The 25,740-nt window shown below is 41.6% G+C and overlaps 1 protein-coding gene across 3 annotated transcripts in view; it reads left to right on the top strand.

The window, feature by feature from the left end:
* Positions 1-25,740, top strand: part of UEVLD (UEV and lactate/malate dehyrogenase domains) — a 44,959-nt gene that overhangs the window by 1,813 nt on the left and 17,406 nt on the right. For 2 of the 3 annotated variants that reach the window (XR_008630775.1, XM_055143336.1), the window contains exons 2-7: positions 2,959-3,043; positions 4,026-4,091; positions 7,271-7,434; positions 12,802-12,937; positions 14,832-14,950; positions 16,946-17,048. Coding sequence is in view for 2 of the 3 variants with exons in the window: in XM_055143336.1 (XP_054999311.1) it covers positions 2,959-3,043; positions 4,026-4,091; positions 7,271-7,434; positions 12,802-12,937; positions 14,832-14,950; positions 16,946-17,048 (673 nt within the window). In the remaining variant the exon portion in view is untranslated. Of the gene's footprint in view, positions 1-2,958; positions 3,044-4,025; positions 4,092-7,270; positions 7,435-12,801; positions 12,938-14,831; positions 14,951-16,945; positions 17,049-25,740 lie in introns of those variants that run through there. The other variant, XM_055143337.1, reaches the window with a different exon arrangement.

The raw sequence follows: 25,740 nt of genomic DNA, 5'->3' as shown, positions 1-25,740 counted from the left end.
ATTTTTAAGGTTTATTAAGAAATCAATTAAGAAAATCAGAAAAAAACAGTTCAGCAAACATTCAGTTTTTCTTTTTAAATTTTTATTGCTTTTTAAAAATTGAATCACAGTGAGATACACAGTTGCAAAGTCGTTCATGACTGAGTTTCAGTCTTATAATGTTCCACCATCTGTCCTCTTTTGTTTTGGCATCCCAAGCAATACTCAGGTACCTGGAAACTTAGCCAACGAACAGTCCTGGCAGAGTGATGCTGGGAGCCATGAGGACATTCAAAGAGCACATCAAATGGATATCTTCTATAAATTAAAAGACACCATGAACAGAGAGAAGGGGCAAATGCAAATTTAGAGAAGAATTTTGTAATGCAGCTGACAGCATATTGGTACCCAGAGTATATAAGAACAAGATTATTTTTACACCTTTCCAACACTATTTTTTAAACCATGATTCGGGATCCTATATAGGGGTTACTCTGTCCCTCTTCACCAGTCCCCTCTTCATCATCCTGGATAAAGGACTGTGGCTACAGGAGAGGAAGTGGGAGAGGAAGTGGGAGATGGTAGTCGAGATCTTCGCAGGAAATGTGCCCATGTCTTCTGCCTGGGTATTGACCCAGATAAACCCCGAGGATGAGGGACAGAGACACTTGTTACCACCCCAGTGCCATTCTCCCACAGAAATATTACCCCCTTTGGTGGGTAATTGCTTCTCAAAGGAGAAGATCGTCTGTTAAGTGGGAAATCTGTTTGTATTGGGGCCACACAGTAGTGCTCAGGGTTTATTCCTGGCTCTGTGCTCACAGATCATTCCTGGCAGTCTTGGGGAACCATACTGGGTGCCTGACCAAACCTGGGTCAGTCATGTGAGTTCACAAAAGTAAAATGTGGGGGCTGCTGCTGTGACCCAGACCCTCTCCCCACCTCACTAAGGGAGAGACAGGGAGATGGGGACCACAGCCTGAAGGTGAAAATGACCCGTTTAATGTAGAGCTGCTAGCATACTCATAGAACATCTGAAGGGGCTTGAGGTAAGGACATAGGTGTGATTGATTATTTACATAGATAAACATTTGGTGGAAGAAATTCTCTTGGGGAAGATTAACTCAAGGAGATCCTCTGTCTCCCAAGGACATCTGCTGTTGCTTTTTATCTTTTTCTCTAGTTGCATAAGTTATCAAATACTCGGAGTTGTTTGGATAAGCACAGTAAGAGACCTAGATCCCAGTACTTCTCTGAGCTTTAAGAGCAGACAAGGCTTTTGACACTTAGTTCTCTGGGTTCAGCAAGGCTTTTTTTTTTTTTTTTTTTTGCTTTTTGGGTCACACCTGGCGATGCACAGGGGTTACTCCTGGCTCTGCACTCAGGAATTACCCCTGGCTGTGCTCAGGCGACCATATGGGATGCTGGGATTCGAACCCGGGTCGGCTGCGTGCAAGGCAAACACCCTACCCGCTGTGCTATCTCTCCAGCCCCCTCAGCAAGGCTTTTACCATAAATCCCAGACTAAGTCCTCAGGCCAGTTCTGCTTGTCCTTCCCCATGGGGTCTTATCCCTTAAGTTGTAACAACTTGCATCAAGACCATGCATGTATGCTTTCTAGAATGTCCCATTTGATGCTGGGACCCCGGAGTAGCTTTGCCACTTACCCGGGATCCATCCCAAAAGGGATTGGACCTCCCTTAAGGGGTGTTAGGGACTACAGCAACTGAAACCTGAGTCAAGTAATTATGCCCAGGAGTAGATATATTATAGAGTCAATCAACTCCCAAATATTAGGAGCATAGCATTAATGACCTTTCTGTGTTTAACCAAAGAACATTGCTCCATAGTAAAATATAAAAAGGCTATAGGTGAAATAGAAAAGCAAGTACAAAGATACAGCACTTCAAATACAAAGCAGTACGAATACAAGTTCAGAATTACCAGAAAGTTTTGACTTATAGGTAATCAAGACTGACATGGGGAACTGTGACAATGAGAAGAAAAATACAAAGGAAAGGTTAAAGATAAACTTTAACTAAATTAGGGATGCTAGCAAGGACAAGATAAGCTTCTCTAGGAGAAGGAAAAGAGGCAAATCACAGATGAAGCTTAAAACTATATCACTGTAGCACTGTCATCCCATTATTCATCGATTTGCTCGAGTGGGCACCAGTAATGTCTCCATTGCGAGACTTTTTTCTGTAATGTCTCCATTGTGAGACTTGTTTCTGTTTTTGGCATATCAAATACGTAGCTTGCCAGGCTCTGCCATATGGGCGGTATGCTCTTGGTAGCTTGCTGGGCTCTCCCAGAGGGAGAAGGACGGAGGAATCAAACCCAGTTGGCCATCCATTGGTGGGCCATGTGCAAGGCAAATGCCCTACCCACTGTGTTAATATCCAACATAAAGGAAAGGTTGAAGATAGACTTTAACCAAATTTGGGATGTTATCAAAGGCATGGTAAGCTTCTCTGGGAGGTGGAAAGGGGCAATTTACCTGTGAAGCTTAAAACACTTAGGGATGATATCCAACAAGTCATGTGCAAGGCAGATGCCCTACTCATTGTACTAGTTCTCTGGACCCAGTGTCTAATCTTTTACTTTGGTCTTGATGTTTTCTGTCTTGGTGCTAATGACTTAAGATGGCCTTGGAGTACCTCACAGCTCAAGGTGACCCTGAGCAAAGACCTGAAAGTCAGTACCAAAGCCAATAGAAAATTGGACAGAAGACTGAGTGATCATTAAAAGAAAAAGAAACAGAGAAATGTGTGTTTCCTCAGCTGCTAGTAATTATGGAAAAGATATTAAGATCATGGTAAAATACATTTTTCTCACTTGATTAACATAAATCCAGATTAACTTCAAAGCAAATCAAAATCAGAGCCCAGGACCTTGAGTGTATAGATATGTTTAAGTGTTTTGTTCTTATTAATGAATTAATTAATTCTTATTCCATGCTTATATTTTTCTGTTCAGTACAAATTCAGGGATCTAACAGTGGAAGAATTGAAGAATGTTAACAAGGTTTTCCCACATTTTACATATTCCATGGATACCTATGGTAAGAATTACATACTCTAATTTTTGCTACATTATTTGAACTATTTCTGTTCCTATAGAGCTACAAAATTATAATGTCTTATTTTCCTATTTTTGCCTCTTAATTTTGAGCTGCAAGTTGTGAGCTGTGGTTCTGATGAAATTTAAGTTAATGCAATTAATTTTGTATTCATTTTCTGTTGTTACCCTTACAAGCTTTGGGCTAAAAACCATATAAATGTAGTGTCTACAGTTCTGTAGGAGAGAAGTCCAACTCAGGTGCCTCTAGGTAAGAACTCTGGGCTAAATTCAACTTGTTAGATCAAGAAGTTTGGGCTAAAATCAAGGTCCTTCCCAGAATCTCTAAGGGAGAAGCCCTCTCTCCCTCCCTCCATCCCTTCCCCTTCCACATATGACTTACTACTGGCTCTGCACTCAGGAACCATTCCTGGAGGGTGTGGAGAAATCAACCACATACAAAGCAAGAACCCTACACGCTGTACTATCTCTGTAGCCCCTATCACCATTTGTTTATTTTTTTTTTGGGTCACACCCGGCAATGCACAGGGGTCATTCCTGGCTCATGCACTCAGGAATTACCCCTGGCGGTGCTCAGGGGACCATATGGGATGCTGGGATTTGAACCCTGGTCGGCCGCGTGCAAGGCAAACGCCCTACCCACTGTGCTATCGCTCCAGCCCCTATCACCATTTGTTTAAATGGGGAAAACATTAAACATTCTTAGGCCCCCCTTCCAAATAGGCTACCAGATCATACCTAGTAGGAATACTCAACTTTCAGATAATGTGGAAAACCTGTCCTATTTATTGAATTATCAGCTACCTTCTCTGCTTTCTAAGAAAACAGTCTGTGATGTTTCCCTTGTCACTATATTTACTGATTCCCAGATGATGTATATTTCTGTATGTGTGTACATGCATGCACTTTTATATAGTTCTTCCTATTCCTTACTATATATTTTGTTTTTTTTTTTCCCCTTCCAGTATTCAAAGATAGTTCTCAGAAAGATCTGTTGAATGCCACGGGCACTGTTCCTGTGATGTATCAGGGTGAGTGTTGAAGTTGAGTAAATGTGGAGATTTTCTACAAGAGTAGCTAAATAAGAACCTAGAATTGTTTCATGCTGCTACATTCTCAAAGTGTTTTCACATATACATGATCTATACAGAACTTGTTGAATATAGAAGTGTTTTCCCAGTGTTATAAGTAAAATACAGGTTATGAATCAGACATGGAAAATTACCCAGCCAAGGAAGACCTAGATCAATAGCAACAAATTCATTTCAGCTCAAAAAGTATTTATTTATTGTCAGTTATGTACCCACTGCTCTGCTAGGTGCTTGGGTAAAAAGGGAAGCAAGACAGTGATAGACCTGCTCTTATGTACAGTTCCCTCTGCTTTCCAGAGCAGATTGCATCTTTTTTTTCCCCGTATCATTGATGGTCTGTTTCCCATCTCTTCCCTTTTTATGATTTATCCTCATCCCTATTCTGTACACTAAGTTGCTGATATCAGGCCAGAAATTTTTACAACATAGGAACCATTGAAGTGAAAAGGAAAAATAGTTGGGAGCATCCTGACAAGTTAATAGAGCTAAGAGCTTGCCTAAGGGGGAAAGGGAGGTAAAAGAACAAGACTAATCTCTCTGTATCTATCGTCTTTCCCATTTATCCAAACAACATTTACTCTAGTAGTCAAGAATGACTAACCTTTCAACTAGGTATCTTAAAGGAGATTGCCTGTGTAGTGTGATGAAGAGATCAGAAAATACACATTGCAGAATCTTCCTAGTTAGACACTAGAATCCAGCTTAGCAGGTGCTCTGCCAGACTTGAACTGTTGAAGTACACAAAGGCTTCTGGGGAAGGGGATGGTGGAGGCAGCAGAACATTGGACAACCAGGAGGAATCGCTTCAATGGTCACTTCTTCCCTTTCCTTTAAGGTGTAGATTGATACAGAAACTGTTCACAGGGATTTGAGCTACCACTCCCATCCTGTTAGGACAAGGAAAGAGAACAAGCAGATGGATGGACGGGCAAAACAGATTTGGGTTGAGACAGTATCTTTCAGATATATATATATTTTTCTTTTTGGGTCATACCTGGCATTGCACAGGGGTTCCTCCTGGCTCTGCACTCAGGAATTACTCCTGGCGGTGTTCAGGGGACCATATGGGATGCTGGGAATTGAACCCAGGTCACCTGCATGCAAGGCAAACGCCCTACCCGCTGTACTATCTCTCCAGCCCCTCTTTCAGATATTTTGACCATGACTTACAGTGAGAACTACTTTCAGGCACCCGGTCCATAGTGGGCAGGTGTTTCCATTGCTCGTGGAAATCCCAGGTTTAATCCCTGGAATCCTATACATTTCCCTGAGCCCTGCCAGGAGTGATTCTTGAGTGCAGAGCCAGGAGTAAGCCCTGAGCACACTGCTAGGTAAGTCCTCACCCTCCCACCCCCAATGAAATACTTTTACATGAATAGCTAACATTGTGTGTATGTGTAACTGAAATACCATGTTACATTAATATGTATAATGTAAATATAAAACACATTATATTTTCTATTCAATTTCATTTAAAGGAGAGTAAGATGTTTGTTTATATATGGTTATTTAGAGGGAGGGGCACACCCAATTGCACTCTAGGGACCAGGCAGTGCTAGGAGTTGAACCAGAGGTTCCTGCATGAAAAGCATGCCCTCCAGCCTGTTGAGCCATCTCTCTAATCTGAATTCTATGTGTCTGATCCAGTTTACCTGTTACACTACCTACTAGTGATAAATAACTTGAGTCATATTTGATGACTATAACTCAGGTTATATTCTGAGTTATAAACAGAGTATTTTCTGTTTGGTTTTGGGCCACACCTGTTTGTGTTCATGGTTTACTCCTGGCTCTGTGCTCAGTGATCACTCCTGGCAGTGCTTAGGGAACCATCTGGGGTTATGGGGATCAAACCCAGGTTGGCCATTGTTCAAGGCACATGCCCTACTTGCTGTACTCTGGCCCATGAGTAGCCAGTATTTTAGACCTTGTATTTGTTGCTGGGGATGTAGAAATGAGATAAACCTAGAAGTTGACAGTGAAAAAGAAGAAACAGACATATACACAAATCACATATCTACAGAATGAGTATAAAAATGGAAGTGTTCACTATCTTTCAAGAGAGGTGCAATAGATTTCTTTGGATATTTTTGGGAGGTGGGGTGGGACACCCCTGGTGGTGCTCAGGGTACACTGTGGGGAAGGGGTTCCAACATGGGTCATCCACATGCAAAGCACTGAACCATCTTCTTTTTTTTTTTTTTTTTTTTTGCTTTTTGGGTCACACCTGGCGATGCACAGGGGTTACTCCTGGCTCATGCACTCAGGAATCACCCCTGGCGGTGCTCAGGGGACCATATGGGATGCTGGGATTCGAACCCGGGTCGGCCGGGTGCAAGGCAAACGCCCTACCCGCTGTGCTATCGCTCCAGCCCCTGAACCATCTTCTTGAATGACAGTAGCTTTGCTTGGATGGAGCAAAGGTTACACAGAGAAGATGCCAGATTCCAAACTTTTGGTACCATAAGATCCAGTAAATGGCCATTGACTTGAATAAGCTGGGTTTTTTTTTTTTTTGGTTTTTTATTTTTTATTTTTTTTTGCTTTTTGGGTCACACCTGGCTCTGCACAGGGGTTACTCCTGGTTCTGCACTCAGGAATTACTCCTGGCGGTGCTCAGGGGACCATATGGGATGCTGGGATTTGAACCTGGGTCGGCCACGTGCAAGGCAAATGCCCTACCCACTGTGCTATCGCTCCAGCCCTGCTGGTTATTATTTTAATTAAATATCTCAAATGTTACTTATCTCGGTGCTACAATAGGGACATACTTGTGAATATGGATGAAATGTAGAAAAGTCTTTTTTTTTTTTGCTTTTTGGGTCACACCTGGCGATGCACAGGGGTTACTCCTGGCTCTGCACTCAGGAATTACTCCTGGCAGTGCTCAGGGGACCATATGGGATGCTGGGATTTGAACCCGGGTTGGCCGCGTGCAAGGCAAACGCCCTACCCGCTGTGCTATCTCTCCCAGCCCCTAGAAAAGTCTTTGATTTCCATAAATACTTTATAAAAATTTGACTAAACTACATGTATCTTAAGATGCCAGTTGTCTATGCCATAAATACAATGTGTGTTTTCATTATCATTTGAATATGTGTTTATTTTGTTTCAAATAGGTAATACCTATAACATACCAATTCGTTTGTGGATTTTGGATTCTCATCCTTTTGCTCCCCCCATTTGCTTCTTAAAGCCAACTGCAAATATGGGAATCTCAGTTGGAAAACACGTGGATGCTCAAGGAAGAATTTACTTGCCCTACCTCCAAAACTGGAGCCATGTAAGATCAATTGGGATTTTCTTTTTAAGACCTTTTTTTTCACCCCTTGAATCAAATGACCTTTGATTCTTATAAGTTAACTGAATTTTCTTCATGTGGTCTTTAAGAGTAATATGAAACTGATGGGGCTGGAGCGATAACACAGCGGGTAAGGCATTCGCCTTGCGCGCAGCCAACCTGGGTTCGATTCCCAGCATCCCATGTGGTCCCCTGAACACCGCCAGGAGTAATTCCTGTGTGTATGAGACAGGAGTGACCCCTTGCATCGCCGGGTGTGATCCAAAAAGCAAAAAAAAAAAAAAGAGTAATATGAAACTGAGTCTTAGAAGCTGCTAAATGAAGCAGTTTGAATGAAGACACTGTCTCTAGGCTGGTGAGCCAACTATTGTTTGTACTGTTCTTTTTAATCTTTTGCTGCTTGATAAAGCTCTTGTGTTTTACTTTTATTTATGATTTACTTTGTTTTTTATGTGTACAAAACCTTTATTTGTTTATTTTTTAAATTGAGTCATTGTGAGATACACAGTGACAAAGCTGTTCATGATCAGGTTTCAGTCATACAATGATCCAACACCCATCCCTCCACCAGTGTCCATTTCCCACCACCCATGACCCCACTTTCCCCTCCCACGACCTCTACCCCTCTATGGCAGATACTTTCTCTCTCACTCTCTCTCTCTCTCTCTCTCTCTCTCTCTCTCTCTCTCACTTTCCCTCTCCCTCTCCCCCTCTCTCTCCTTCTCCTTCCTTCTGTGCACTGTGGTCTGCAACACAGATACTGAGAAGTTACCATGTTTGTTCCTTTGCCTACTTTCAGCACGCAGTTCCTATCCAGAGTGATCATTTCCAGTGATCTTGTACAAAGCCTTTAAAGAGGGAAAAAAGAAATGGGGAAGTAATATACATCAAAAGCCTGAGAGATGGTACTGGGGTTAAGGCACTTGTGTTGCACACAGCTGATCCTACTTTCATCCCAGGCACCAAATATGTTCCCTGGAGAACTGCCAGGAGTGATCCCTGAGCACAGAGCCAGGAGTGGCTTCTGAGCACCACTGGGTGTGGTCCTCTCTCTTAAAAAGGCTGCACACCAAATTGTATTGGAGTTTAGGTGGGGGAAATATCAAACTTTTATTTTATAAATTGTGCCGTTTGTATTACTCGATGATTTAAATAAGATTGCTGATTAAATGTAATCAATAGGGTCTGATAATATTTGTCAGTTGGGAGGACAAAAAAAAATAGTCCTTTGGCCATTGGAGAAGCTGAAAATTTTTTTTTGTATATTTATCAGCCTCTTCCACCCAGATCCCCCATTCTCCAGTAGCTTCGAAGTCACACCCACAAACTGCCTCCAGTGCCATGTAATCCCATCAACGGCCAAGATCCAGAGACTATAAAACAAAGCTTGTCACCTCTTATAGTCTAGCCCACTGATATACCTAAAGCAGCACACATGTGTTTGGTTTTAACATACTTGCTTGTATTCTCTGGGAGAACCTGGCAAGCTACCGAGAGTTTCTGCCTTGCAAACTCCCCATGGTGTATTCATATGCCAAAACCAGTAGCAATGCTGGGTCTCATTCCCCTGATCCTGAAAGAGCCTCCCGTGCGGCATCTTTGGGAAGAAGGAGTAAAGAGAGGCTTCGAAAATTTCAGGGCTAGGACAAATGGAGACATTACTGAGACCACTTGAGAAATTCGACGATCAATGGGATGATGATGATTATTATTCTCTTATATACATACATTCTTTGTCCCTCTCGGAGAGCCTGGCAAGCTGCCGAGAATATCCTGCCCGCACAGCAGAGCCTGGCAAACTCCCCGTGGCGTATTCAATATGCCAAATATATTAACAATAATGGTCTCATTCCCCTGACTCTGAAAGAGCTTCTAATATGGCACTGTTTGGAAGGTCAAGAAGGAGAGGCTGCTAAAATCTCAGGACTGGGACGAATGGAGACCATACTGGTGCCCACTCGAGCAAATCGATGAACAATGGGATGACAGTGATACAGTGACAGCGATTTCTCAGTCATGTATATTTCTTCCTTTTTGTCACCTTATCTCTTTCATGTTTCCTCTGCTTTTTTAAATCACCTTCAGACAGTATTTGTCATGAGTCAAAATACTATGGAAATTTGTATTTCCAGTTTTCTCTTTGGTTTTCTTTGGCATCATTTTTCATAGTTTTTGTTTATTAACAAATACTTGGACATAGGGGCCAGAAAGTAAGTACAGGGATAAGGTGCTTGCCTTATGCAGCAGCATACTAGGGTTGTATGCAGCTGACTCCAGTACATGATACGATTCTATAAATACCACCAGAAGTGATTTCTGAGAAACCCTGAGCACAGCCATGTATAGCCCCGATCTCCCCTCACAAAAAGGAAAAAAAAAAAAAAGCCTTGGAGTTTGTCTATGATCTAGTTAAGATTGTGATTGATTTTATTTTATTATTTTATTGTTGGATAAAAATAGTCTTAAATTACAATAAGCAGGAAGAAACAGTGATCATATCCTGTTTACAGTGCTGCTGTGAGTTCCCATGCAGTTCAGATGGTCACTTTGTCCAGGTTTTTACTAAGAGCACCGTTATTTGAAAGTTAGATCTGATATCAGATAATTTAATTTTTCTTTATACTGCCCCTTTGGATTCTGAATTAACAGTTGTGCTCTCTACCTTATTACGTAGTTCTTCATTTTCACCATGAGATAAAAAAAGAGTCAATTCTTCCCTGTCTCAAAACTCACACAGGGAGGGGCTAGAGCGATAGCACAGTGGGGAGGGCGTTTGCCTTGCATGTGGTCGACCTGGGTTCGATTCCCAGCATCCCATATGGTCCCCCGAGCACTGCCAGGAGTAATTCCTGAGTTGCAGAGTCAGGAGTAACCCCTGTACATTGCCGGGTGTGACCCAAAAAGAAAAAAAAAACAACTCACACAGGGATGTGGAACAATGGGACAGTGGTGGAGGGTCCCTGATACTGGCGGTGAGGTAGCAGTATAATATAAAACACTCTGAGAGCTATTGTACCCAGTATTTTTGTTTGTTTGGTTGGTTGTTTGGGGGCTACACCTGGCGATGCTCAGGGGTTACTCCTTGATCTGCACCCAGGAATTACTCCTAGTGATACCTAGGGGACCATATGGGATGCTGGGGATCAAACCTGGGTGGGCAGCTTGTAAGGCAAATGCTCTACCCACTATACTATTGATCCAGCTCTTCCAGTATCCTTTTAATTTGGGAGTCACACCCAGCAGTGCTCACTGGCTGCTCCCGGCTTTGTGACAGGGATTGAACTCGGACCTCTGGCTGTGTGATTTGAATGAGTTTATCCCCTTGAGCTCTCTCTCCAGCCTTCTCCAAATTTTGGATAATTTAACAACTGATTTCATACATATATATTTTTTCAGCTTAGTATCCTAGAGGTATTTGAGGATGACATTTTTTTCCCTGGTGTTCCATTTCTGAAAAGCTCTTTTTTTTTTTTAAATTGAATCACCGTGAGATATAGTTACAAAACTTTCATGTTTGAGTTTCAGTTATACAGTGATCGAACACCCATCCCTCCACCAGTGCATATTCTCCACCACCAGAGTCCCCCCCGCCCTTTCCAACCTTCTTCTGCCTCTATGGCAGACAATTTCCCCTGTACTCTTTCTCTACTTTTGGGCATTATGGTTTGCAATATAGATACTGAGAGGCTGTCACTTTTGACCCTTTATCTACCTTCAGCACACATCTCCCATCCTGACCTATTCCTCCAGCCATATTGACATAGTGATCCTGAGGGTGATTTTTGGTGGGTGGGTTTAGGCCACACCCACTGGTGCTCAGGAGCTGTTGCTGGCTGGGTGCTCAAAGGGTGTTCCATGAGTGGTGCTGGCATGGAGGGGGAGGATCATTCGGGGCAGGGGATCAGACCCAGGGCTTCTGCATGTCAGCCATGGGCTCCAACCTTCCGTGTTGTCTCCCTGACCTGGTTTTTATTCCGTTGGCCTCATCCTCCTATAGATAGATATTAAAAAATAGATTCCGAGAAAATTTATAATTTAAAATTTATTATTTATTTTTGACTTACTTAGGGCCACATAGGGTCATACTCTGGGGCTGCACGGAGTTGATTCTGGCATTTTTGGGGGAACTGAGCCATGCCAGGGATTCAACCTGGACTTCCCTCATGCACACTGACCTTTTTTGAGCTGTTTCCTCCCTGGCCCCATTGAGCAATTCCTTAATGTTCAGAATATGAAATATTCCTAACAATGAATATTTGTTTTCTGCAGTTTATAGTTTGCATGCATCAGCTCAGTTGTTTCTTATGAGAGCCACTGAAATTTATTATTATTGTTTTTGTTCTTTTTGCATCATACCCAGTGATGCTCCTGACTCTGCACTCAGAAGTCACTCCTGGCAGTGTTTGGGCGACCATATGGGATGCTGGGAATCGAACCTGGGTCAGCTGCGTGCAAGGCAAACGCCCTCCCTGCTGTACAATCGCTCCAGCCCCTATTATTTATATTATTGCTGATGACTGAAGCTTGGAGAGATTAAGTGAATTTCATTCGTGTGGTTTAACCAGCTAGAATTTAAAGAAGCAACACCAGATTAGAAAATATTTTATCAGTGTTAATGTTCTGGTTTGATAATAGTCATATAGAAGAATGTTTGTTTCGTTATGGATTTTCTTTTAGGAAATATACATGAAAGGGGTAAAAGGGTATCTATCTGCAACTTATTGTCAATTGTATCACAAATATGTGTAGGGAAAAAGAGACTGTTTGAGTAATTTGTTTGGTAGGTACATGGAAATTCTTTGCACTGTTTTTGAAACTATTCTATACGCCTGCAATTATTTAAAAATAAAAAGCATGGGGCTGGAGCGATAGCACAGCGGGTAGGGCATTTGCCTTGCACGCGGCCAACCCGGGTTTGAATCCCAGCATCCCATATGGTCTCCTGAGCACCGCCAGGGGTGATTCCTGAGTGCATGAGCCAGGAGTGACCCCTGTGTATCACCGGGTGTGACCCAAAAAGCAAAATAAATAAATAAATAAAAATAAAAATAAAAAGCATTTGGGGCCAGTGACTCAGTAAGGGGATACCTACAGATGCAGGCATCCAACTCTGTTCAATCCCTAGCACCTCCAGGTGTGGCTCAAACTACTGTTAGGAAAAAAGTACTTTATAAAACATCTAGACTGTTCCTAAATTATTTATTCTGCTAGTAAGCACACTTAGGCCATTTTCTCAGTTTGGGGACATGTGGATTTGGTAGTTTTCACTTTTATAGGTTAACAAAATTTCAGTGTTAACAGAGTTTTTGTAACTGTCCATTAACTTTTCCTTTTGTGTGTACTCTGCAGCCTAAATCGGTCATTGTTGGATTGATTAAAGAAATGATTGTCAAGTTTCAAGAAGAACTTCCCTTGTATTCCCTGTCATCATCCAATGAGGCTCAGCAGGTCGACTTGTTAGCTTATATTGCAAAAATCACTGAAGGTTCGTAAATTTGTTAATCAAATTACCTTAAGAATCAGATGTACTGCTTATCACTCTTACAATTTACTCTCTTCTACGTGATCTCTATAAATACATGAAAGTGTATGTACATACACGTGTGAATAAAATTTGTATACTTTTGTCATAGCTGTTACCATATAGTTCCAATGATTGTGGTTTCTTAAATGTAAAATAATTACTCAAACTGACAGATACAATATTTAAGATTGGTTTAAGATTGCTTGATATATTACACATTAATGAATGATTCCAAACCCTAAACCTCTTTGTTTTCTTTGGGGGAGGGAATAATATACAGTGCTTGGAGCCACTCCTAGGTGCTCAGGAGTGCCAGGGATTAAACTTGGCCCTCTCATATGCAGAGTACGACCCCCCCCCATCCTTTCTTATATATATATATATATATATAATGTATACATATACATATATATGTATACACACATCTTTTTTCTTTCTTTCTTTTTTTTGCGGGGGGGGGTCACAGCCGGTGATGCACAAGGGTTATTCCTGGCTTTGCACTCAGGAATTATTCCTGGCGGTGCTCAGGGGACCATATGGGATGCTGGGAATCGAACCCAGGTTGGCTGAGTGCAAGGCAAACTCCTTACCCACTGTACTATTGCTCCACCCCCTTCTTCTTTTTTTTTTCCTGCTTCTCTTTTTTTTGTTGTTGTTGCAGTGGGGCAGGGTGTGTGAGCAGGTTTGGGCTACAGCTAAGCAATGTTCAGGGACTGCTCCCAGCTTGCTGCTTGGAGGTTGTTCCTAATGTACTCCAGGACTCTAGGGATCAAATCCTGGCTTCCCGCGTGCAAAGCATGTTCTCCAGCCCCTTGAGCTATCTCCCTGGCCCTGGGTCATCCGTGTGAAAGGCAAATGCCTCACCTGCTGTGCTCTCTCTCTCTGGTCCCCATGTCCATAAACTTTCATGTTGAAATACTTTTGCTCAGGTGTTAAAAACTTTTTGTTTGTTTAGAGACCATACCTGGCAGTGCTCAGGGACTAATGGTTGCTTCTAGCGGTGCTTAAGATAGCCTGCAGTGCAAGGCCCTTGCATGCAAAGCATGCACTCAGCCCATTCAACTGTCCAGTCCAGTATTTTTTGCAACACAGATGAGGGTAATAATCAGAATTTAGGGGCCACAGAGATAATGCAGTGAGTAGGGCGCTTACCTTGTACATAGCCAACCTGGATTTAATCCCCAACACCCATATGGCCCCCTGAGCCCACCAGAAGTGATCCCTGGGTGCAGAGCCCTGAGCACTGCCTGATACTGCCCAAAAATGAAAAAGAGAAAAGGAAGGAAGGGAGGGAGGGAGGAAGGAAAATAACAAACTATTAAAAAATTTTTTGCAGCTTTCATAATTTTTTTTTTTTCCAATTTCAATCTGCATCTTTAATAAACATTTGGTGCAAACTAATAGCACAAGTTACTCTATGTCATGCTCTCCAGAAAAGTATGGTTTCGTAAAATCTGATCAACCTCCAGCAATTTCATAATTTTTTTAATGTTTGCAAAGATAACTTCTTTTTGAAAGGATAGTTTCTATTTAGTAAATTGTTTAATGAGATTCCTATATCTCTTACATTTCACTTGCCGAGTAGTTTTGGAGTACCTGTTATAGAGTTATACATCGTGTTTTCTGTTCAAGATATTGAAGCTTCCTCTTTGTTTTTTTTTTTTTTAAAGGTGCTATTAAGATTTTTTATTATTAAGAATTCTCAAAATGCACTGAGACAATGTATTGGACACTTGTGGCAGAGTGTTTGTGTGTTTGAACACTGTGCATAAAACCCTGTCATCCAAACTATTATAGATAGTAATGCCTAAAATAAATAAAATTCTGACAGTAATCCACTTTATTTTCTTGGTAGGTGTTTCAGACATAAATTCAAAGAACTGGGAAAATTATGAGAATAAAGCAATTAATAAAATCACTGTGGTTGGAGGCGGGGAACTGGGAATTGCTTGCACATTAGCAATTTCAGCAAAGGTACGTAAGCACAGTGGTTGCAAATACACCTGTCCACACCTGCACCTTTAGGCAGTTGACATTTAACATACAAGATATAATAATAACTTAATTTTATCATGTGGGCAAACCTCACTCACCATAAAATATATTTAGTAAATCGACAAAAATCTAGCTAAATGCATTCACCAAGGGTGTTGCATCTTAATTAGTAGTTACACAATATCATCCTAATCTAAGAGAAACCTCAACTTTACATTTATCTGACTTAATTGAACAAAATCTTTTATTTTATGTCTCAGATATGCCATTTTAACTCTTAATAAAATTTTGGCTCTTTCTAAAATTAGCAGTTTCTAAAATGAATTGCCTTTGGGTAATTTCTACATCACTTTGGGATCCTAGTTCCTGCATTGATATTTTATCCTAGTTTCCGATTTTTTTTTTAATCACTTATTTTTTTTTTATTCAAACTTTTCTGTTTTCAGAAAGGTTTAAATACGCCTCCTGGGCACTTCAGAAGACCCTTTAGAGTATTGTGTAAAAGCATTTTGTCATTTGAGAGATGTAGCCTAGAGTAAAATAGCTCTTCGTCATTATGTTTGAGAGCTGGCATGTGTTTTTTTTTAACTAAAATTTGTTTTAGCGTCTGAGTGATTCCCTTTGGATTTAAGCCTCAGGACTGGAGAGTACAGTGGTAACGCTCTGGCCTTGTAGACAGCTGACCCCTCTTTGCTCTGCAGACCACATGAACTCCAGCACAGAGCTCAGAGTGACCCCCATCAGCAGTGACTGTAGCCCTTTCCCTCCTCTGCCTCCCCCCTCAAAAATACTCATATATCTTGAAGGTAGGTTCTACTTAAGTTAATAATTAAGGTGAATCTAGGGAGTCATAAAAAATTTAAATCCAGCAGCATATGCTGCCATCTGGCATATAATTTTATTTCCTCCACCTGAGTACACTGTACCTTCTTAATTAGAATTTGAATTGTTTTCAGTTCTTTATTACCAAATAGGATACTTCAATAAATAATGCTTTACAATTTGCTTATTTTTTCTTTGAATTTTAAGTATATATAATATTGAAATATATATTTACATATATATTTATACATATTTATACATGTATGTATTTATATAAAATAGTATGAATAAGTCAGAGGCTGGATGGTATATAAGCATCTATTACATATTACTAGTCTGCTCTTCGGAGAGGAAAAGTTAACTTATTATGCTGCTAATATGCACATAGAGCTAGTATTTGTCTCCCCTGAAAGTACTGAGTTTCATCAGTTTTGTTTTAGTAAGTACGTGAAAGCACATGAACAGGAAAGCACATGAAATCATGTCTGTGTAATTAACCATTAGACAAATCTCTATATTTCTTTGTGAACTGTCTGGACATTTCCCCCTAGGACAGAGAGATAGCACAGGGTTAAGGCACTAGTTTATAGACAGCAAGTCCCTACCCCCGTACAGATTATAGTCCACTCCACGGAGCAGCACAAAGAATAATCTCTGAGCACAGAGCCAAGAGTAAACTGTGAGCACTACCAGGTATAGTCCAAAGAGAACATATGTGCGTGAGCGCGCGCGCGCGCGCGCACACACACACACACACACACACACACACACACGCAAACACACAAATGGCAAAACTCAGTTATTTCAGAATGGAGATTATGACAGCAAATGAAAACAAACTAAAGAATAGCAGATATCCTGAATGTCTCCCGACCACCTTTATTTTTATTTTTTTATTTTTTATTTTTCTGGCCACCTTTATTACTTACTATCCTATCAAAAGAATTGGCAAACTATCCTTTCTGGGTCAATGAGATGCCAGTTTGCAGTGAAATGTGCAAGATCACATAGTTCATGTTCATAGTAATTTGTTGTTCATATGTTTCTTGTTATGTTTTTCTTCACAGACAGCACATGTCATTTCTGAGTGAATTTAAATTAACTGCCCATGTCCAGTATAATGCAATTTTTTTTTCAAACTGTTCCATATAGGGCATTGCAGACAGACTTGTCCTCTTGGACCTCTCAGAAGAGACTAAAGGAGGGATGATGGACCTTGACATCTTCAACCTGCCTAAAGTGGAGATCAGCAAAGGTCTGGTTATCCTGCTTAAAAGATGCTTACCTTGTGGGGCTGGAGTGATAGCACAGCGGGTAGCGCATTTGCCTTGCACGCGGCCGACCCAGGTTCAAATCCCAGCATCCCATATGGTCCCCTGAGCACCGCCAGTGGTGATTCCTGAGTGCATGAGCCAGGAGTGACCCCTGTGCATTGCTGGGTGTGACCCAAAAAGAAAAAAAAAAAGATGTTTACCTTGTTTGCTCTGTTCTTGAGTCCCAGAAATAGCCAACTTGACTCATTAGAACGGTTCCAGCAGCACAGCAGTGTTGAGGCGTACTGAGATTTCCCCAGTATCTGCTGTCCCACCAAGCCTCTCCCGTCATCAGCGTTGCCCACCAGAGTGATAATATTGGTGAACCTACCTTGACACAGCACTGTCATCTAGAATATAGTTTATGTTAGGGTTCTCTCTTGGTTTGTGGTACATTCTATGGGGTAGACAAATCTATACCGACATGTAACCACCGTTATACACACATATACTATATACACTCTGAAAATCTCTGCTCTGCCTAGAGTCCTAGAATTTTAGTGCTAAAAGCATCTTAAAGACCAACTAGTCTAGGCTGGAGAAATAGTACAGGGATTAAGGCACGTGCCTGGGATGTGAGTCCTAGTTCAGTCCCTGACACCACGTGGTCTCCCACCGTCACTCACGCTGGAGCCTCCTGAGTACCTCAGAGGTGACCCGTTATAGTCCCCAGCACAGCGGGGCCTAAGCAATACCATATCCCCAGGTCGTGCCATTGGACAGCTAGAACTTGCCCAGAGTGGCTCCCAGGGTCTGTGAGCACCACTTAGGAAGCTCCCCCCACCCCCCAAATAAATTTAAAATTATTTTTTTAATGGATCACCTAACCTAAGTTCCTCATTTTACATATTGGGCAACTAACAGTTATTTATTCTACATCATGCAGAGATTATACGTAATTATTTTAATATTCAGATGAATTACTAGCATTCCAATTGATAAAAAGAGTCTATTCTTTGTTCTTAGTATAAAATTTATACTTATTTTAAATTTATACTTAGTATAAAATTTATACAAATTGTCCTGAAATTGCATCCCTTTTTATGATATAGTTGTTAAGAGTACTGGTTTTGGAGTTAGATGGGAATGGTACTTTGCCACAATATAGCTCTAAATAGATTTGTCGGATCTAATATATTCAGTTTTATCCTCTGTAAATAGGATTAATACTTAATCTCGGAAAAAATGCCAAACCAAGATTTGATTTTATTTATTTTTTGCTTTGCGGACTTGACCTGGAGGTGTTGAGGGGCTATTCCTCTGGCTCTGGGCTCAGGAGCGATGTTGATGTTGCTCAGGGGACTGTATGTGGTGTCATGAATCATACCAGGGCTTGGCCACATGCAAGGCAAGGGCCTTACCTTCTGTACCTCTCTCTGGCCCCAAACCAAGATTTTAACAGAATCAGTTTACATTGGTTTTATTGAAATTATGTTGATTTTAACGAAACAGTCGTGTGTGTGTGTGTGTGTGTGTGTGTGTGTGTATGTGTGTGTGTGTGTGTGTGTGTGTGTGTGTGTGATGGTAGGGATTAAACCTAGGCCTTACACATCTAAGATGTTTTATTGCTGATCCTCCACATCCCTGGCCCTTAAAATAGTTTTAAGAAGAGCAAAAAGAGTTTTTGTATCAACAATAAAAAACAGCACATTTAAAAAACATAATGTTCTAGGGACGGAGCAATAGTACAGCGGGTAGGGTGTTTGCCTTGCAAGCAGCTGACCCAGGTTTGATCCCCAGCATCCCATAGGGTCCCCCAAGCACATCAAGGAGTAATTCCTGAGTGCAGAGCCAAGAGTAACCCCTGAGCATTCCTGGGTGTTACCCAAAAAGCAAAAACAAACAAACCCAAAAAGGCCATAATTTGCTAATGCTCTTTAAATTAGCATATGTTTTATAATGTGGGATTAAAAATATTACTTTATTACCAGTTATACACGATCAAAATAAAATGAAAGCCCATTGAACTAAACTTATGTCTTAAAACCGTCCTACCAGGATTGCTCTTCAAGCCCGTATTCTTCCTAAAACTCCTGCTTGCTTATCTTGGTGTTTTCTTTGCTTGCGTATTTCCATTCTGGAGAAACCTTTGTTCTCACTTCTTGCTCCCCTCATATCTTTGTAAATAAATTTCAATGAAAACTCTCTTTCTTCACCAAAACAACAACAACAACAAATCATTAAGAACAACAATGAATCACAAAAGTTGAAATTAACACCTGTAGATCATAAAAATTGGGTGTACTAGTTCTAGCAAGCTTATGGGTTCCTCTAGGAAACAATGAGCTCATTTTCCTTTTCTGGAGTGAATGCGGTGGTTGCTTTAATAATGATCCTTTTGTCGGCTTCTTAGAGAGGACCCCCTGGGGAGCTGGATATTCTCTTGTGCCTGTCATTTCCAGGTACTGAAGTTCTTAAGGGACCTCTTAGCTCTTCCAAATCACTCTAGGAAACTTAGTTCACGGACCCGAGAGGTTGTGAGGCTGTTTAGGATTGAGAAAATTGTTTCTTCCTATGTGTCTCATTAACCATCAATAACAGTTCTTTCAGGGCCTGAGCAAGTAGTGCAGTGAGTAGGGCATTTGCCTTGCATACGCTCATCCCGGGTTTGATCCCCACCAATCCCACATGGTCCCCTGAGCACTGCCAGGAGTGATCCCTGAGTGAAGTGCCAGCAGTAGCCCCAGAGCATTGCAGGGTGTGGCCCCAAAACAAACAGAAACCCCAAAAAACAGTAGCTGTTCTTTCAGATAATTGTGAAAATAAAATCCACCAAGCAAAGAATGTTAAACAAGTTCACATCTTGAGAGGCAGCTTTCATGTTTCTCTGTTAATTCTTCCCTGCTCTCCTGCAATACTTGATTTAATTATTATTATTTTTTTTTTTGCGTTTTGGGTCACACCAAGCGATGCACAGGGGTTACTCCTGGCTCTGCACTCAGGAATTACTCCTGGTGGTGCTCAGGGGACCATATGGGATGCTCGGAATTGAACCCGGGTCGGCCGTGTGCAAGGCAAATACCCTACCCGCTGTGCTATTGTTCCAGCCCCCGCAATACTTGATTTAAACACCATAGTTTAAAGAGTTGTTCAGAATACAGTTGTTTCGGGCATTCAGTATTCCTGTACCAATCCCTACTACCAGTGTGACCTTCCACACCATTGTCCCCAGCTTCCCACCCCCGCCCCAGGCCTACCCCCTTAGCAAACACAAAAAAATTTATTATATATTGCTTATTACACCTAAATGGTTATAGAATTACCAACAAATACTTCAGTATAAGAAATTTTTAGAAATGGTTACAAATCATTATGGAGTCATTAAGTCCGTGTCTGAGGGTTTACTTGTTTGTTGCTTGTTGAGCCTTCTTTGTTATTATTGTTTTTGTTTATTGAGCTTAGTTGGCTTCTATGCTACTTTCCCCTATTAATTCTACTGTATATTCATGATAGAACTTAACTGGATTACTTTTATGTGATAGAACAGCGGGTAGGGCGTTTGCCTTGCACGCCGCTGACCCGGGTTCGATTCCTCCACCCCTCTCAGAGAGCCTGGCAAGCTACCGAGAGTATCTCGCTGTGCTACAGAGCCTGGCAAGCTACCCGTGGTGTATTCAATATGCCAAAAATAGTAACTAGATGTTACTAGTGCCCATTTGAGCAAATCGATGAGCAATGGGATGACAGTGATACAATTAGTAACGTCTTGAGAATATATTCTGTGATATGGAGATATACATCAAGTAGTCTTTGAGAAATTTAGGTTAATAGTTTTGGAAAATTTATCAATACCCTGTCATAACAAGCATCGATGATTGCATTGATCAATAGAATTGTACTTTGCTCTATTGGGATTTAAAATAAATACTTAGAATCAGAGGCTAAAAGAGTATTACAGGGGTCAGTGTGCTTGCTTTCTCGGTGGCTGACGCTGGTTTGATCCCTGTCACTTCATTGTTTGAGTACCACTGAGAATGATCCCTGAGCACAGCACCAGGAGTAGCCCCCGAGCAACCTTGGCTGTGGCTCAAACCCAAACTCATCCTCCCCCCCCACAAAAAAAATCTCAAAACACTTTGGGGAAGAGTATGCATATATACATAAGAGCATGCAAACATACAGCATAAACATAAACAGGCAGGGTTACAATGGTGTTAATGATTGTATGTTTGATGTTCAAAGTTACTGTACTTTCACCAATACCAAAGATAGGAAATTTTTTTGTGTTTGGTGTCAAGGATTAAACCCGGGGTCTCACATATGCAAAAACAAGTGAACTACTACTGTGCTACTTCACTGGCTCTCCAAAATTAATTCTATAGGGGTCATACCTGACAGTGTTTTGCCCATGTGGCTGGTAGTGCTCAGGGTCTATCAGGGTGGTACTGGGGCCACATCCAACAGTGCTATTTGGGAGGGGAGTCATGAAATACTGGGTGTCGCACTCAGGACCTTACACATGCTAGGCGCCTGAGCTATCTTCTAGGCCTACATGGGAAGCTATTTAATAGCTACCTTCAACAGTTTCTGAATTCAGGGTCATCATCATCAGTTGGAAGCACAAACTAAGAATTTGAGCCATTGTGAAAAATAAGCCGAAAAAAGCATAATCAGTAACTTTCTAGTATATTTGTCTTGATTTAGCAGTACACCAGACAAATGAAATACAAATACTGGTTCTAGTGCACATATTTATTTATTTATTTTTTAAATTTTTATTGAATCACCATGTGGAAAGTTACAGAGTTCTCAGGTTTATGTCTCCGTTATACAATACTCAAACACCCATCCCTTCACCAGTGCCCATATTCCACCACCAAAAACCCCAGTATACCCCCCGCCCCCCCACCCCCAACTGTATAACTGGTGAATTTCACTTCATTTTCTCTTTACCTTGATTACATTCCATATTTCAACACAAAACTCACTATTGTTGTTGGAGTTTCCTCCCAAGAAAGACAGCCTTACTACCAAGGAAGCATTTGATAATTAGTTTTCCATTGCTGAGAATGAAGAGATATGTAACCCCACTGCTCCAAGTACATAACTTTTTTTTTTCCTTTTTCCTTTTTTTTTTTTCTCCCCTCATCCCCCTTCCCGCGCCTCATAGTATGGTGGATGCGACACCGAGTTTCTCCCTGAAAGTGGGAAACAACCGGGAAAGAGGGATATTTCCTCTCCTCGGCCGGCATGGGGCTGTTGCTTAGTTCACAGTCCAGAGAAATGACTGCTACTTTAATAACCTTCAATATTTCAACAAAAACTCACTGTTATTATTTGGAGTTTCCCCCCCAAGTCAGACCTGTTAAAAAGGAACCGTTTCACATTGCTGACAATTGTAGATGTTAAGTCGGTTTTGGATTTCTGTATAAAGTCCAGGGAAAATTCTGCCAGAAATTGCATAGCCCAGCTCACAGTCCCAGTGCATTGCTGTAAGAAGTCTCTGGAATCAAAGTCTTTAGGCGCAGAGGGTCCGTTTCACTCTCAGCAGCTCCGAATTTATCTGTGCTGAGGGCGTCTGATGCACATATTTAGATGGACGTATTAGCTAGAATATTTCCCTGAGATTGCCACAGTGTTTAGATAGCAGTATTTAACACAATTGCCTGCTTTTCCTAGTCTTGAAAATAAATCAGTAATTTTTAAAAAATTAATTTTAATTTCAGTCTTACCACATCAACCTCCTAGTCTGAGAACAATAGTATATTAGGGCATGAATGTTATTTACTTTGTTTTACATATTTGATACTAGATCAATATCACTTAATATAGAGTATGACCACCCACTGTCTCTTGTTTGTGGTTTGAGAAACAGTGGCAAAGTAGGAATGATTTTTTTCTGGGCTATCTGTGTTTTTTTCTGGGCTATCTGGGTTTTTCTGGGTTTTTTTAGGTTTTCCTGAGCTGTCTGTGGAGATGGACAGAGATAGGATGCTTGCTGTCATGGAAATATAGTTGCTGATTAGCTCCTGGCACAAGAAGAAACTCATCACTGTGTTAATAAGTAACTAATAAGGTCAAAGTTTGAGCCAGTCTCATTCTAAAGCCTTTTTGTTTTGGGCCATACCTGGCAGTTCTCAAGGGTTCCTCCTTGCTCTGCTTTCAGGAATTACTCCTGGCAGTGCTCTGGGAACCATATGGGATGCCAGGAATTGAACTTGGGACAGTTATGTGCAAAGCAAACACACTATTCTTGTTGTGCCCAAGGTTCAGATCCCCAATTTTGGAGAGACCAAGTCCACACACTATCGTGTGTATGCGAAAGCAAAGGAACTTTATTACTAGCCCGAGCCAGTGCTAGCCCGAGCTAGGGTCCAAGTCTCGTCCAACACTGGAGTCTTGACAGGGACCCCGACTCCAAATCACAAGCAGTTTATGTAGGGTTCAGAGTTAAGAAGGAATTTATAAACTAATCTATTTTTAGCATTGGCCCTATTACAATGGTGGTCAGCAATTAGGCAATGGTTAGCAACAGCTTCTAAGGAGGGTGCAGTGACCCTTCATGACCTGCCAGACCCAACTGCCCAATTCCTTCCTTATCTTGGCAGATTGCTCAACTGGGAGTTTACCAGCAACTGCAAGTCCTGCTCCGGGGAAAAAGAAACTGAGGCCTAGTTGAGACTTAGTGTTACCTGCAGCCTGTCATGGCATCATTTTCACCCTCACACCCTCTCTACTGTTGCTCTGGCCTTTCATTCTGAAGGCCTGGTTCTAATGCTTGTATACTGCTGTATTATGTATCGGGCAGAGACACAAAATCGTGTTCAGTTAGTGTTCTTTGAACCCATAACAAGACAGGACATATGTCATAGTTTTATATAAACATGCTTAAGATTCATTCTAATTTTTTTCCCTCTCACTCTCTTTCTTTTGAATAAGTTTCTAATATTAAATATAAATAGTTCTTTACTTTGAAGCCAGACTACTTCCTGGGCTTGAATTCTCACCACTCACTAGCTCTGTGTCTAGTAACGAGATACTTAACGTATCTGTGCCTCGAAGTTCTTCATTTAAAATGGAGATGTGGGGGCTGGAGTGATAGCACAGTGGGTAGGGCGTTTGCCTTGCACGCGGCCGACCCGGGTTCAAATTCCAGCATCCCATATGGTCCCCTGAGCACCGCCAGGGGTGATTTCTGAGTGCATGAGCCAGGAGTGACCCCTGTGCATTGCTGGGTGTGACCCAAAAAGAAAAAAAAATGGAGATGTGGAGAGATAGCTCAGAGGACTGAGTGCATCCTTCACATGCAGGAGACCTGGCAGGAGGGTAACTGGGTTTCATCCTCAGCACCACATGCGTTCCAGTTTTCTCTTTTTTCTTTTGCTTTTATTTTGGGGTCACAGCCTGAGATGCTCGGGGCTATTCCTGGTTCCCAGCAGTGCTCAAGGGGCCCTAAGGTGCCAGGATTAAACCTAGGTCTCCTGTATGTAACGTGTGTTCCAGCTCTCTGACCTGTCTTTTCCAGCTATGTCTTTCAGCTGAGGTTTTGTCTCACCACGAGATATCGACTCTGAACACTGGAACACAGAAATTAATTAAGAGGATCATAAGGAAGCATCATTAAAACCCAAGACTTAGTTTGTGTAACTGTCATCCTCACAATTATATCAGAATATAACTAAATTGGATGCTGTGTTTCCCAGTGGACATATTACACAAGTGAAAATCCTTCTGACGCTTGTTGAGAAAGATGGCCTCGGAGGCTTAATTAAGCCTTAGAACTCTGGAATTACGCATTGTCTCCCTGGGCTACTAATGCTAATCTATAAATGCTGGTTGGATCGGTGCCATTGTGGTTCCTTATTTTTTTGTTGTGTGGGGCTAATAATGTCTGATCACTTTTGTCATGTAGAGTACAGCCTAGCACAGAGTTATGTGGCTGTACTATAGTTTGAGGGTCAGAGTAATGAATTCCAGAAAACAGTGTCTCCTTTATATGCAGGTCCCACTGCAAGAAGAATCTAAGGACCAAAGACACAGAGCTATAGTATAAGAAAGAGTGGGGGAGTGGGGGTTGGGGAGTGGGGAATGAATAGAACTGAGGTTGCCAGAGAGGGAGAACAGAGACAATCAGAGGATGGAGAGGGGCCAGCGGCTGGTGGTAAAGGGATATGGAACTTTGGTGATAGGCATGGTGTGGCAGATTGCCTTTGAAGTATGAAAAAGCACTCTTGTTTTGTTTTGTATTGAATCACTATGAGATACACAGTTACAAAGGTGTTCATTGATAGGGTTTGTCATACAGTGCTCCAACACCATCCCTTCACCAGTATACAATTTTCCACCACAATGGCCCCAGTTACCCTCCTGCCACCCTCCCTCATGGCCTGCCTCTACTCTAGGTCAGGCTTTTATGCTCACTTGGCGCTCTCTCTCTCTCTCTCTCTCTCTCTCTCTCTCTCTCTCTCTCTCTCTCTCTCTCTCTCTCTCTCTCTCTCTCTCTCTCTCCTCTCTCTCTCTCTCTCTCAAATTACTCTTAAAACTTACTTACAATAATACAATAATGTAACTCAAGGTTGCCTCAATAAAAGCCAAGGCATTTTATCTCTAAAAAAATTAGGGGCTTGCTAAGGTCTGAGTGACAGTGCAGCAGGTAGGGCTCTTGCCTTGCTTTGCACACAGCCAACTGGTTTG

The sequence above is a fragment of the Sorex araneus genome, chromosome 6 (assembly GCF_027595985.1).
Source record: "Sorex araneus isolate mSorAra2 chromosome 6, mSorAra2.pri, whole genome shotgun sequence".
NCBI lineage: Eukaryota > Metazoa > Chordata > Mammalia > Eulipotyphla > Soricidae > Sorex > Sorex araneus.
The sequence above is the reverse complement of the archived record's forward strand: the minus strand, read 5'-3'. Positions and strand labels throughout refer to the sequence as shown.